This window comes from Esox lucius, chromosome 9 (genome assembly GCF_011004845.1).
Source record: "Esox lucius isolate fEsoLuc1 chromosome 9, fEsoLuc1.pri, whole genome shotgun sequence".
NCBI classification, from domain to species: domain Eukaryota; kingdom Metazoa; phylum Chordata; class Actinopteri; order Esociformes; family Esocidae; genus Esox; species Esox lucius.
In genome coordinates, this window is record NC_047577.1 from 16218455 (window position 1) to 16232241 (window position 13787).

General features: G+C 39.0%; 1 protein-coding gene across 1 annotated transcript; it reads right to left on the bottom strand.

The window, feature by feature from the left end:
* Positions 1–5595: 5595 nt before the first annotated feature.
* LOC105029039 lies at positions 5596–11795 on the bottom strand. The gene is made up of 6 exons (XM_020049518.2): positions 11776–11795; positions 11632–11685; positions 11241–11431; positions 9528–9682; positions 5821–6268; positions 5596–5643 (listed from the first exon to the last, which is right to left on the bottom strand). The coding sequence occupies exons 2-6, from the start codon at positions 11645–11647 to the stop codon at positions 5596–5598; spliced, it is 858 nt and encodes a 285-aa protein (XP_019905077.2). The 5' UTR covers positions 11648–11685; positions 11776–11795.
* Between the last annotated feature and the right edge of the window lie 1992 nt (positions 11796–13787).

The window sequence follows — 13787 nt, forward strand, 5'->3', positions numbered from 1 at the left end:
TAAACAGCAGCACAATAACTTGTATTATCCGTCATCCGCAGATTGTTACATTTGCACTGAGGTTATTCCTCTTGAATTATGATTAGTAAAAGATAGCAAAATATACATTTAATAACAAAATATATCAAGAAGAGAAATATAAAATACAGCATAATAATAAAACATAGAATAATAAAATAAAAATATAATTAAACAAAATAAAACATGGTTAAAACATAGGAAGATATAACAGCTGTAAGACTAAACAGTGCGGTTAAGTTTAAGTTAATTTAAAAGCTCAGTCATAGGCATGTGAAAAGAGAAGTGTTTTTAACCTGGATTTTAATTGAATATGTTGGGTGCACGTCTAAGATCTTCTGGTAGTTTATTCCAGCTGTGTACAGCATAACTGTCAAAAACAGCTTCTCCGTGTTTAGTTTGAACTCTGGGCTCTACTAGCTGACCTGTGTTCATGGATCTAAGAGCCCTGCTTGGTTTATATTCTTCAAACATATCAGAAATGTATTCGGGTCCTAAACCATTCAGAGATTTATAAACTAAAAGCACCACTTTAAAATCTATTCTGTAACTGACTGGAAGCTAATGCAAAGATTTTAGAACCGGAGTGATGTGCTATGTTCTCTTGGTCCTGGTTAACATTCTAGCAGCTGCATGAATGAGCTGCAGTTGTTTTACAGGCTTTTTGGGGAGTCCAGTTAAGAGGCCATTGCAGTAGTCAACCCTACAAGAGATAAAAGCATGGATTAGCTTCTCTTGGTCTTTTTGGGACACCAGGCCTTTAATTCTGGCTATATATTTTTGATGATAGAATGCTGTTTTGGTGACTGATTTGATATGACTGTTAAATGTGAGGTCTGAGTCAATCAGAACACCAAGATTACACACTTGATCCCTGGTATTAAGGGCCAGAGAATCCAGCTCTTTACTAATACTTTTTTGTTATTTTTGTTGCCAAACTCAATAATCTCAATTTTGGTTCATTCAGGTATTTATGTGCTCTATACAGTGACACAGAGAGTCTATTGTGATGTTGTCATAGGATTCAATTGCCATAAATATATTTGAGTATCATCTGCATAGCTGTGGTAGTTAATGTTGTTGTTCTGTAGAATTGGGCCCAGAGGTAGCATATAGAGATTGAACAGAAGTGGTCCGAGAACTGATCCCTGTGGAACTCCGCATGTCATTGCCACCCTATCTGTGATGTCCTCCGCCGGCGTAGACCAGCTTCCGCGCTCCACCTCTCATGAACGCACCCCTAGCTTCACGGCACACGAACGCACCCCAGTCATCAGATCCCAATCACCCCCATTCTGAGGACCTGTGTCTCCACCTGGGTCTAGTTTATGCCCCTATGTAGTGTGGTTCAGTTCTCCCTAACCTTTGTGAGGTATTGTTTGTCACTCCGTCATTCATTACTGTGCCTTCTGTTTTCGCCGTTGCCTAGTGTTATTCCGGCATCGATTCTCGTGTTTTGACCATCGCCTGATCTGCTCCTCGACTCTGTCTCTAGCCCTGTGATTTTGTATTGTTTCGTATCTCGTGATTCTGACCCTAGCCTGTACGACTATCCTTCGCGTTGCCCTACTGGGAGTTCGTCTCCCTTATAAACCGCCTGCTCCGCGATTGGAACCAGCCTCTCTCCCTATCCCCATTCATTACACTATCAGATTCATGATTACCAATGGTGACAAAGAAACTCTGGCCATCTAGATAAGATCTGAACCAATCAAGGACTGTCCCGGAGAGTCCTACCCAATCTATAAGTGTTCTATGATCTACAGTGTCAAATGCTGCACTGAGATCTAATGGAACTAGAACTGTTATTTTATCTGAATCAGTATTAAGCCGTATATCATTTAAAACTTTAATCAGGGCCGTTTCAGTACTTTGGTGAGGTCGGAAGCCTGACTGAAATTTGTCTAAGAGACCGATCGAAGTCACAAAATTGCTGAGTTGATTGAAGACAACCTTCTCAATGATCTTGGCTATAAAAGGGAGGTGTGAGCTCTAAAGCCATTGGGAATCTTGTGAAAATTGATGGCAAGATGAATGCAGCATGTTATCTGAAAAAACTGTCAGAAAATCTGCATTCTTCTACACGAAAGCTGTGCATGGGACGCTCTTGGACTTTTCAGAATGACAATGACCCTAAGCACAAGGCCAGGTTGACCCTCCAGTAGTTACAGCAGAAAAAGGTGAAGGTTCTGGACTGACCGTCACATTCTCCTGATTTTAATATAAGCGAGCGACTCTGTGGAGATCGCGAAAGTGCACTTTATGCAAGACGACCAAAGACTTTGCATGACCTGGGGGCATTACAAAAGACTGCATGCTCTCATTTATGCCAAAGGGGGCAATACACAGTATTAAGAACTAAGGGTATGCAGACTTTTGGGGTCAGTTCAATTTTTTCCTTTTTTTTTTTATTTGTGCCATTCTGTTATGACCTACAGTTCAATGTGAATCCCATAAGAAATAAAAGACATGTGTTTTGCCTGCTCAGTCATGTTATTTTTACAGATGGTACATATATTACCAATTCACCAAGGTTATGCAAACTTTTGAGCACAACTGTATAAACAAGATCCAGAATTGCCGCTTCCTGCTCTGGACCCAAGCTCTATGATGGATTAAGGTGAAGTGGAAAACTGTCCTGTGGTCTGACAAATCAAAATTTGAGATTATTTTTGGGAATCATGGAGGCGCGTCCTCCGGCTAAAAAGGAAAGGGACCCTTCGGCTTGTTATCAGCGCAAGATTCAAAAGCCAGCATTCGTGGTGGTATTGGGGTACATTAGTGCACATGGCATGGGTGACTTTCACATCTGTGAAGGCACCATTAACGATATATACAGGTTTTGGAGCAACATATGCTGCCATCCAGGTGACGTCATTTTGAGGCAAGACAATGCCAAACCACATTCTGCGTTTATTACAACAGCATGGCTCCATAGTAAAAGAGTCTGGGTGCTAAACTGGCCTGCCTCCAGTCCAGACCTGTCACCCATTGAAAACATTTGGTATGAAATGCAAAATACGAAAATGGAGCAGCTGAAATCTTATATCATGCAAGAATGGGAATACATTTCACTTTCAAAATTACAACAATTGGTCTCAGTTCCCAGACAGTTCCCAGACACAGAGTGTTGTTAAAAGAAGAGGAGATGCAACACGGTAATAAACAAGCCGTCCTAACCTTTTTGAAACATATTTTTCCAAAAACTATAATATTTCTCTGCTGAAAATAGTGTTATCTTTTCACTATTTTCAATTAAATATAGGGATTAAATGATTTGCACATCACTGCATTCAGTTTTTTGCACTTTACACAGCGTCCCAATTTTTTTGGAAACTTGGTTGTATATGTATACAGTCCACATTTTGGACCCGCTTACCCATTCACTAAAATGATAACATGACACTTATTGTCACACAGTGGAAAACCTCAGTTAAGTAAAAACTAAAAAGAAGTGAAGTGGACCACATTAAAAGTAGCTACTGTACTTAAACCTCTCCGTGCAAACTACCTCTCATCAGAGTTGGTAGCATAAGTATCACGCAGAAATTGGTGGGTGTAGGTAAATAAACTGTAGAGCAGTGAACTGGTGACGATGACATAAACATTGATGTTGGCAGCCATAAAAGACTAATACTGTGTTGTTTACCTCAGCATAGTGTGAGATACACATCCAAGTTATAGGCTAAATATAGGCTTGTTTTTGCTAGGCAGCAAAAAGAAGATTCAATCCTCCTATGTGTTTTCAATACATTTTAGCATTTTTGTTCCTTCAAATTGTTGCACAATTTGACTGTGCAGTCTTTCTCAGAGTGGTGAACCCCTCCCCATCTTTACTTCTGGAAGACTCATCCTCTCTGGGATGCTCTTTTTATATCCAATCATGTTACTGACCTGTTGTCAATTAACCTGATTAGTTGTGAGACTTTTCCAATCTTTTGTTGCCACTGTCACAGCATTTTCAAGGAACAAAATGTATGATATTTTTTTACTATTTCCCACTGAATATAGTGTTTAAATGATTTGCATTCTGTTTTTATTTACACAGCATCCCAAATTTCTGGGAAACTGGTCTGTACATATAATATAAAAATACAAGACAATGTGGCAAACTTTTATTGCATTTGATTTTATTTAGATTGTGTTTTCTTACTTCTAGACATTGAAAAGAAACAAGTACAACAAAAATCGATATATCACCTTTAATACCCCACAACTAGAAACTAATACAATGTCAGTAAAGACACATTGTGATTATACGATAACTATATCAATACTGTAACATTTACATCAGCTCATGTGCTTGTAAACTCTGGAATAAGTTGAATGATGTGAGGTCCAGATGAGGAACATATTATATGAAGCATAGCATGCAGAAAAACATGCCTGCTAGTCATAACATTATCCAACAGGAAAGGTAGCCTGTAGTAATTTGTTATTACAATTATAGTTGATATGAGCACTGATCAACAATGTTCAACAGTATGGCCTTAAAATCAACACAACAAAGGAAAGTTACGACAGTACAGAATGATTGCTTGTGTGCAGAAACATTACTTAAAACCAAAATTTGTCTTTAGACTCCACAAACGTTTTGTCCTAAAGAGTCTGTCACTGAATGGCCTTGCACTCAGAGGCTTTCTTCTCCAGGAGGGCAGGGTAAAAGGCTTGCAGCTGTGCACTGACCGCGTCATACTGTTTCTGCCACTCTTCTTTGCTGAGAGAGGATGGGCTGACTTCCAGGAACCTGTAGGCATCCTTGGACTGGACACTGAACATGCGCATGACTTTCTGGCATCCGCATTTAAAATCATTCCAACCCTATAGGGTAAACCAGGTGAGAGAAATCAGCTAAGGTCACTAGGGAACCTCCCTAGGGTGAGCGCATGTTTCTGCCTACCCTTGAAGCCCTCCCGTTTGAATTACTGACCCTATTATCCATGTGACTGCATATTAGGATATACTTACATATCCTACAAAACAACACACATTTCTATCATTTAAAATGAGACATAGTGGTAATATGCATACAATGTGTTCTGCCTTTGCTATTTTATAGCATAGGCAGTCTCACTCAGTCTATGTTTGCCACGGCCAAGCAGTGTCCATGCTGCAGTTTCAGACCATCAGACATACACACTTGGATTTGTTGTTTAGTCCCAGCAGATGGTGGACAAATATTGTCAGGTGACAAACATCATAGAACTTAAAATGTTTCTCACTTATGAATCATTAATAACCACAAAAGTATAGTACTCTAATATCATGTTATGGTGGTTTATGTGTGTTGCCCTGAATTGATAGAATTGTATGCTATGATCAAATATTAATATACCAGGTTCTCATATGAATGACAGATCATGATACATTGCTCTGGCAGAGGGCCAGCAGAGAAACTCTATTACTTTACCTTTTCTGCACGTTCCAAGGAATACAAGAACATCTCCTTAAATTCACAATCGTGGAGAACCTCAATAAGGTTTTCCCCAGAAAAGGTCTTCTTCTCCAGATCATTCACCAATACTCCAATCTTCTCCCAGAAGCCTTTGAGCTTCAAAAGAATCTCCTGTATCCTACTCAGGTATGTTTGAACCTCAGCAAGATGGACAGGGTCTGGAACAGCACCTGGAAAATGAAACAGCATTGAAACAGTTACCTCCCAATAGTCTACAATTTGACTAGTTTTTTAACAAAAAGATTTCTTCCATTTCAACAAGTCAGATGCCTAAAGAGGTGTTGACAAAACAAATGTAAAAAGACATAGACACCTTGATGTCTTTCCTTACCCAGATCAAATCTTGCTCTTGTCAGTTGCATCTGGTTTTTCATCAGCTCTGTTTGGGCCATCCACTCCTTACTGTTTAACTGGGATTTGTTCTGTTGAAGATTATTTAATTTGCTCTTGGCAGTTTCAATCGCTGCATTGTCTTTAGGGTCATTGATTGCCCTATGGCCAGCATTGACAATCCAGCCTATGAATGGACACACGGCAGCAAATATGCCAAACTTTGAATTTCTACAGCTAATGCTGTTGACCAGATTTTGCATTTCCCTTTCAGCATTGTTGATTTGGTTATTGCAGTCGTTCAGCTCCCTCTGGATGTTATTAAGTTTTGCTGTGTAAGAATCAACGGCAGTCTGCAGACTCTTCTGTTCATTGGTCAACTGTTTAATCTTGTCATCGGTTTCCTTTTTGGTTGAGTTAACGTCGCTGGTAGCACTTGCCACACCGTGGTTGAGATTTGTGTAGCTAGAGTAGTAGTAGAGTAGTAAGAGTAGAGTAAGAACACAATAACATACAATATTCAGTTGACCTTGGTCACCGACATCCCCATTCAGTTTGCTGTCTACAGCGCCCACCAAAAGTATTGGCACCATGGATAAATCATATGAATCTAACATTTAACTGACTGTAAACACATTTTAATTGAGTTATTATTTTATTCAAAAACATTCATGCCACTGTTAATGGCACCCCTGCGTTTAGAACATGGTGCACCCTCCCTTTGCCAAGATAAATGGTTTTTACTTCACAGTGGGGATTATGGAATGTTTTGCATGACCATTTCTCTTTTTACAGGAAGCAACAAATTATGAAAATACTCTTGTTATTGCAATTAAGTAGGTAGAGTATTTTTCTAGTTCTTCTATTTCACAGTATATATAAGGTGAAGTACTGACATTTGCTACCGTTTTGAAAACCATACGTTACAGAATACAATCTCTGTATGAACTACATATATTCCCAGTACCATGGAATGTTTGCACCTTGTGGAGCCAAGAAAACAAATGCGCCCAGTTGTTGTTCAGTGAGTCAGTGACCAGTACCCAGTGACACTGACCTATCAAATCACAATACACGGTTTCTGACAAAAAGAAGCCATTTTCAAAAAGTCAAAAAATCAGTGACGGCTGCTAACTGACTAGCCATTTCACGCCCATTTCATTGGCACAAAGTCATTTGTTTTATCTTTTGAGATGTTTTAATATGTTTGTTATTACATAGCAAACATCTAATGCAGTCTTTAAGACTTAAATATAATAATACCTATTATTTGGGTTATATTACAACTCTGTTTCCCATAAAGTTGGGACGCTGCATAAAATGCAAATAAAAACACTATGCAACGATGTGCATATAATTTTTTTATCCTTATATTAAATTGAAAATAGTACAAACCAATTTCCAAAAAAGTTTGGACGATGTGTTAAATGTTAATAAAAACAGAATGCAATGATGTGCAAATCATTAAAACCCTATATTCAATAGAAATAGCACAAAGACAATATATTAAAAGATGAAACTGAGACATTTTATATTTCCAGTCTTCTGTTGCCCCTGTCCCAGCTTTTATTCTGGAAGCTTATTCTTATGCATGGCTAAATTGTGGTATAACCTGTATTTTATCAAATTTATGTTGCATTATAATTGGGTTTTGATACTATTTGTGTGTTTCATAATGTTATTTAATTTAATTGTGGTACTATTTGCATTGGGAACCCTGCTAAAATAAAAAATATTTTAGCACCTTAAATTTTCCTTCATTGCACATTTAGAATTTCCATCATTCTTGCATTGTTACAGTTTTTACATATACACAAAGTTGGGGAGTAACAGATAAATTATCCGTTACATGTAACTAAAACAAAATCTAATCCGTTACGTTACCAATTAAAATATTGTAATTGGATTACAGATACTTTTGAAAAAAGATATGATTACTTTTGGATTACTTCAACTGAAAAATAATAGTTGCATGAAATAATTATGACATGTTGCATGTTAGATTTTTTAAATGTTTTGTATTCTGAATAAAATATTGACATTTGAAACTTCCACATCATTGCATTCTGTTTTTATTCACTATTGTACAGTGTCTCAACTTTTTTGGCATCGTGTTTGTATTTGTTTGATAGCTGTAACATGGCGCTACCTTCAAGATAATAAGGAATTATAAGGAATTAGAATAAGAAATAAGGAATTAGATTATAAGGAATTAATCAAGAGAAAGAGAAAATGTGTTGGGAAGCAAAGGATAATTATTTGTATTTGATGCAGCCACACCTCAACTCTGTGCATACAGTAGGCCATGTGATCCTGCTTTTGCTTTGCATCTCAGAAAATTGTGTTTAGCTTTGGTTGTTGACTGCATTGAATTCAAGCTAAGAGTGCAGGTGTGTAATCACAGTTTATTTATATCTTTCTTTTGCGTCCTGAAAATCCATCGCTTGTGGCCCTAATAATTAGCTACGTAAACACTAACATTGATTGATCCTGCAAAATGTGTTTAATTGGTTACAGGCTATTCCTATTTGTTTTCTAATGCCTATTATTAAAGTAATCTAAAAGTAATTCAAAGTAATCAGATTACATTACTGAGTTTGAGTAATCAAAATGTATGTTACTGATTACAAATGTGGACAGGTAACTTGTTGTTATGGGTTGGCGGTGTTCTCCTTTCCTGTGTGTGGCCCTTTTTCCCCTTTTCCCCCTGTTGTCTCTGTCTGTGTTGTGTTCATCTGCACCTGAGGCTGTGAGAGGCGTGGCTATGGAGGAATTAGGTCAAGGGGCGTGGCCATTCAATCCTGCACAGTTTCTACACAGCTGCAGCTCATTCCATTCATCACCTCTGCAGTATATCTACCCAGGCTGTTCACCTCTTCAGCGCCAGATCGTTAGTCTACACCTATGATCCTGCTCTTTACCTGAGTTACCGCCGTCACTGCCTCCCACCGAGACCTGTTGAACCATTCTCTGCTGTTCTCTGCAAAGCTGCCGACTTCCACCCTGCACTGCTCACTCACATTCCCCTTGGATTTCCGTTGGTGAGTCAAGACTGGACATTCTGTGACTACCCACTCTGGTTCTCAGCCCTGCCCTGGATTCCCCTCTGCCTGCCTGCCTGCCTGTCTTGCACCTCACTACCATCCAGAAGCGGCACTGCCCAAACTCCCCCTCTTTGCACAATTTAGTTTGACTGTTCAAATAAACATCTCTGAAAGCTATCTGCCTCCGTGTGTGTTGTCTCTGTGTTTTGGGTCAAAGGGCATCCTGACACTTGTAACTGTAACGATTACATTTAAGTAACCTACCCAATCCTGCATATACATGTCTACCTCGGGACTGATCATTGCTGCTATCCCTGCATTCCAGTTACACGTGCTACCTTACTCCATCAATTTCCCTCGATTGCACATTTAGAATACTGTTTATAATTGCCATTTATTTTTCAACTATTTATCCCACTTGTAACATACATTACACTTAATACTTGTACATTTTCTGCCTTCTATTTGCACTTCTGGTTTGATGCTACAGTAACTGCATTCCGTTGTGCTGTACTTGTTCAATGACAATGGAGTTGAATCTAATCTAAATTATTGTTGAATCAAAAAGGAAACAGCCAGCTGTTTTGTAAGCTCTCTTGTATTTTTGGCTGTGTCTGGGAGTTGTGTTCAAGCAACTACTCAGGGACAAACAAAATGTACATTGTGACTTATTGACTTACGCATTTACCACCCGCTCAACTTCTTTAATGATATCATGTATCCACACTCTGGCCTTCTGCAGGAATTGGGTGGCCACTAGTGCATTCTCTTTCTTTACAGCAGCCTTCAGCATGGGAAATAATGTGTTGACCATGTTGTCACTGGTGCTCACACACTGTTGATAGAAATATGTACAATGTCAGAAAGGCATTGATGTTCTACCACTGTAAACTGTTAGTCACCAATATAGTGTAAGTAATGTAATCTATAGATGAATAAACAGAGGATGTACTGTATATACACTGCATGCACAATTATTAGGCAAGTGAGTATTCTGATTGTATCATTATTTCTTATGCACATTTTCCAAATCCAAACCATATAAACTTGAATGCTCATTGGATTGAATCATTTTCAGGTGATAAGTATTTGTGTAATGAGGGAGGGTGTGGCAACAGTGAATAACACCTTATATCAAGGTGTGCATAATTATTAGGCAGCTTCATGACCTCAGTTAAAATGGGCCAAAAAAGAGATTTAACTGACACTGACAATTTTTAAAAAACGCATTTCAGACGGATGCAACACTCTTGAAATAGCTAAACTATTGAGTCGTAACTACAGGACAATCAAAGTCAACTGGGGGTGCAAAAAACGCATGGAGAAGAAAATACGCAATTTCACTGCAAAAGACTTGAGAAGAATTAAACGTGAAGCTACCAGGAACCCTATTAACCTCCAGTGCCACCATATTCCAGAACTGCCACCAACCTGGAGTGTCCAGAAGGTGTCAAGTGCTCAGAGACATGGCCAAGGTCAAGAAGGCTGAAGGAAGACCACCACTGAATAAGATTTGATAAAGTTTTGGCAAAGAAATACCTGAAGACAGATTGTTCAAAGGTTTTATGGACAGATGAAATGAGAGGGACTCTTAATGGCCCAGATGAATGGGGCCGTGGCTGGATCACTAATGGACACATGGCACCACTTCAGTCAGGCGCCAGCCAGGTGAAGGAGGGGTACTGGTATGGGCCGCTATCATTAAGGTAGTTGGACCTTTTCGGATTGAAAATGGACTGAAACTCAACGCTCAAACCTACTGCTAGTTTCTGGAAGATACTTTCTTCAAACAGTGGTACAGGAAGAATTCCTCAGCATTCAAGAAGGCCATAATCTTCATGCAGGAAAATGCTCATCCAAGTACTCCACTGCTTGGCTAGCCAGAAAGGGCCACAGAGATGCCCGAATAATGACCTGGCCCCCTTTGAAAAGCATTTGGGAGGCTGTGGTTGCTGCTTTAGCAAAAGTTGATCATGAACAGATCAAGAAAGTCACAGACTCCATGGATGGAAGGCTCATGGCAGATATTGAAAAGAAGGGTGGTTATACTGGTCACTGAATATTTCTGAAAGGACAAACATTTTAATTAATTGTAATTTTGTGTTACTTATTTGTTACACTTTAGAATAATCACGTGAGTTGGGAGAATATTTTTTTAATTTGTTAAAAGTAATAATTCTGCACACTAATTGTTGCTTAATAAGTCTGCACTCTTATGTATTCCCCTGAGAAAGATCAAAACTCACTTTTCCTTTGTTAAACATTGAGGTTTGAGGTTCAATTATATTTTGGATTGACATAAAGCATTGTGATTGTTCAACAATAAAATGAATATTGAGAAATATGATTTGCCTATTTGTGCACGCAGTGTAGAAACATTGTGACAGAGATACCATCAAAAGCAGAGACTCCGAGGAGGAGAAGACCATCTGGGTCTCCACAGCATTTGCTCTGATGATCTTCTCCAGAGTAGGGAATTTGGCCAGGCACAAGTAGGAAATTTTGTACAACAGAGCTGTCTTCTCTGCAGCAGGCAGCATCTCTTGAAGGAAATCTGGGCTACCAATGCTAGATTTAACTACATCTAAGGTGAAATTTGAGAAAGAAATCCACAAATTACATGACAATTTTTATAGCCAAATGTACGAATCTCTAGACTATGCTATTATTTTTATTCCTGACAATGTCCTGGCCTAAAAAGAATTTCATGAGTTTTCCCTAAATAATAAGAAAAGACTAGTTGGAAAATATTTACAATTTAAATGACAAACTCGGACATATTACCTGTATCGGAAGACATGGCTGTTAGATTAGATTCTCTCAAAACCTCGTTTTACTCTGCAGAAATAATAAAAGACAAACAATAAAGTTAAGCAGCCAGATCACAAACATGGGTTAGATTACCATGTAAAAAATTAAAGAGCTTACCAGTGATTCAGCAATGGCTGTTCTCAGTGTTGATTGGACCAATGTGTCGGCCTGGGCCTTTTTATAAGAATTGCTTCAATATTCAAATTAGCAGTTCAAAGCACATCACAAATTATCTAAGTATTCTTGGAACACCCAAGAATGCATTCAGACAGCCAAGACGAAACACAGTTCCCAGGCTGAAAATCGGTCCAAATTATCTGGAAGTCATGACTCATGACTATATGAAATAAAACAACTCCATGGAAAACCTGTCAGTCATAATGTACCCACAAACGTCATCACATCTCCCTGCTTCTCAGTCAACCTTGACAGAATGACTGAATGCACTAAGTTGTGTGGTCATGTCGTTCAGGAGCAGATTATTGCCATTAGGTGTGTGTGGTAAAAAGTTGAGAAAAACCTTTACCTTGTCATTGAAATTGCTCATCGGTTATAAAACATGTCCCTATCTGTGATGACAAGAAGTCTTCAGTTACACAAGTTGTGAAACAGGACCTAAACAGCTTCTACCCGAAAGCCTATTTACCCTGTGAAGAAATGTAACAGAAGTCAGGTTTTACAAACTTTGTGTCAACGTTCCTTATCCCCTAGCCGTAAACCTTAAAACTATCACACAGAAAAACAACCCATCCTGTAAATGCATTTACCTCTTAAGTGAACTCTTGTTAATAACATGTAAACATTTATTTTACATATTTTTTGTTTGAAATATACACTCACCTAAAGGATTATTAGGAACACCATACTAATACTGTGTTTGACCCCCTTTCGCCTTCAGAACAGCCTTAATTCTATGTGGCATTGATTCAACAAGGTGCTGAAAGCATATCAATATGCTGAAAGCATATCAATATGTTGGCCCATATTGATAGGATAGCATCTTGCAGTTGATGGAAATTTGTGGGATGCACATCCAGGGCATGAAGCTCCCGTTCCACCACATCCCAAAGATGCTCTATTGGGTTGAGATCTGGTGACTGTGGGGGCCATTTCAGTACAGTGAACTCATTGTCATGTTCAAGAAACCAATTTGAAATGATTCAAGCTTTGTGACATGGTGCATTATCCTGCTGGAAGTAGCCATCAGAGGATGGGTACATGGTGGTCATAAAGGGATGGACATGGTCAGAAACAATGCTCAGGTAGGCCGTGGCATTTAAACGATGCCCAATTGGCACTAAGGGGCCTAAAGCGTGCCAAGAAAACATCCCCCACACCATTACACCACCACCACCAGCCTGCACAGTGGTAACAAGGCATGATGGATCCATGTTCTCATTCTGTTTACGCCTAATTCTGACTCTACCATCTGAATGTCTCAACAGAAATCAAGACTCATCAGACCAGGCAACAACTGTCCAATTTTGGTGATCTCGTGCAAATTGTAGCCTCTTTTTCCTATTTGTAGTGGAGATGAGTGGTACCCGGTGGGGTCTTCTGCTGTTGTAGCCCATCCGCCTCAAGGTTGTGCGTGTTGTGGCTTCACAAATGCTTTGCTGCATACCTCAGTTGTAACGAGTGGTTATTTCAGTCAAAGTTGCTCTTCTATCAGATTGAATCAGTCTGCTTATTCTCCTCTGACCTCTAGCATCAACAAGGCATTTTCGCCCACAGGATTGTCGCATACTGGATGTTTTTCCCTTTTCACACCATTCTTTGTAAACCCTAGAAATGGTTGTGCGTAAAAATCCCAGTAACTGAGCAGATTATGAAATACTCAGACCGGCCCGTCTGGCACCAACAACCATGCCACGCTCAAAATTGCTTAAATCACCTTTCTTTCCCATTCTGACATTCAGATTGGAGTTTGGAGTGAGTGAGTGTATTTAATTCACAAGCAGACTGAACAATACAGGGGGGGGAAATTCCTTTTTAATCTCACATAATAAAAATGTAAATCAAAGACAAAGGGAAACAAATTATCACCAAAAAAATCAAACTGTCTCACATTACCCAAGCTTCTTCTTTTGAAAGTGGGAGTTGATTTGGCAACCTGAACAAAATGCATG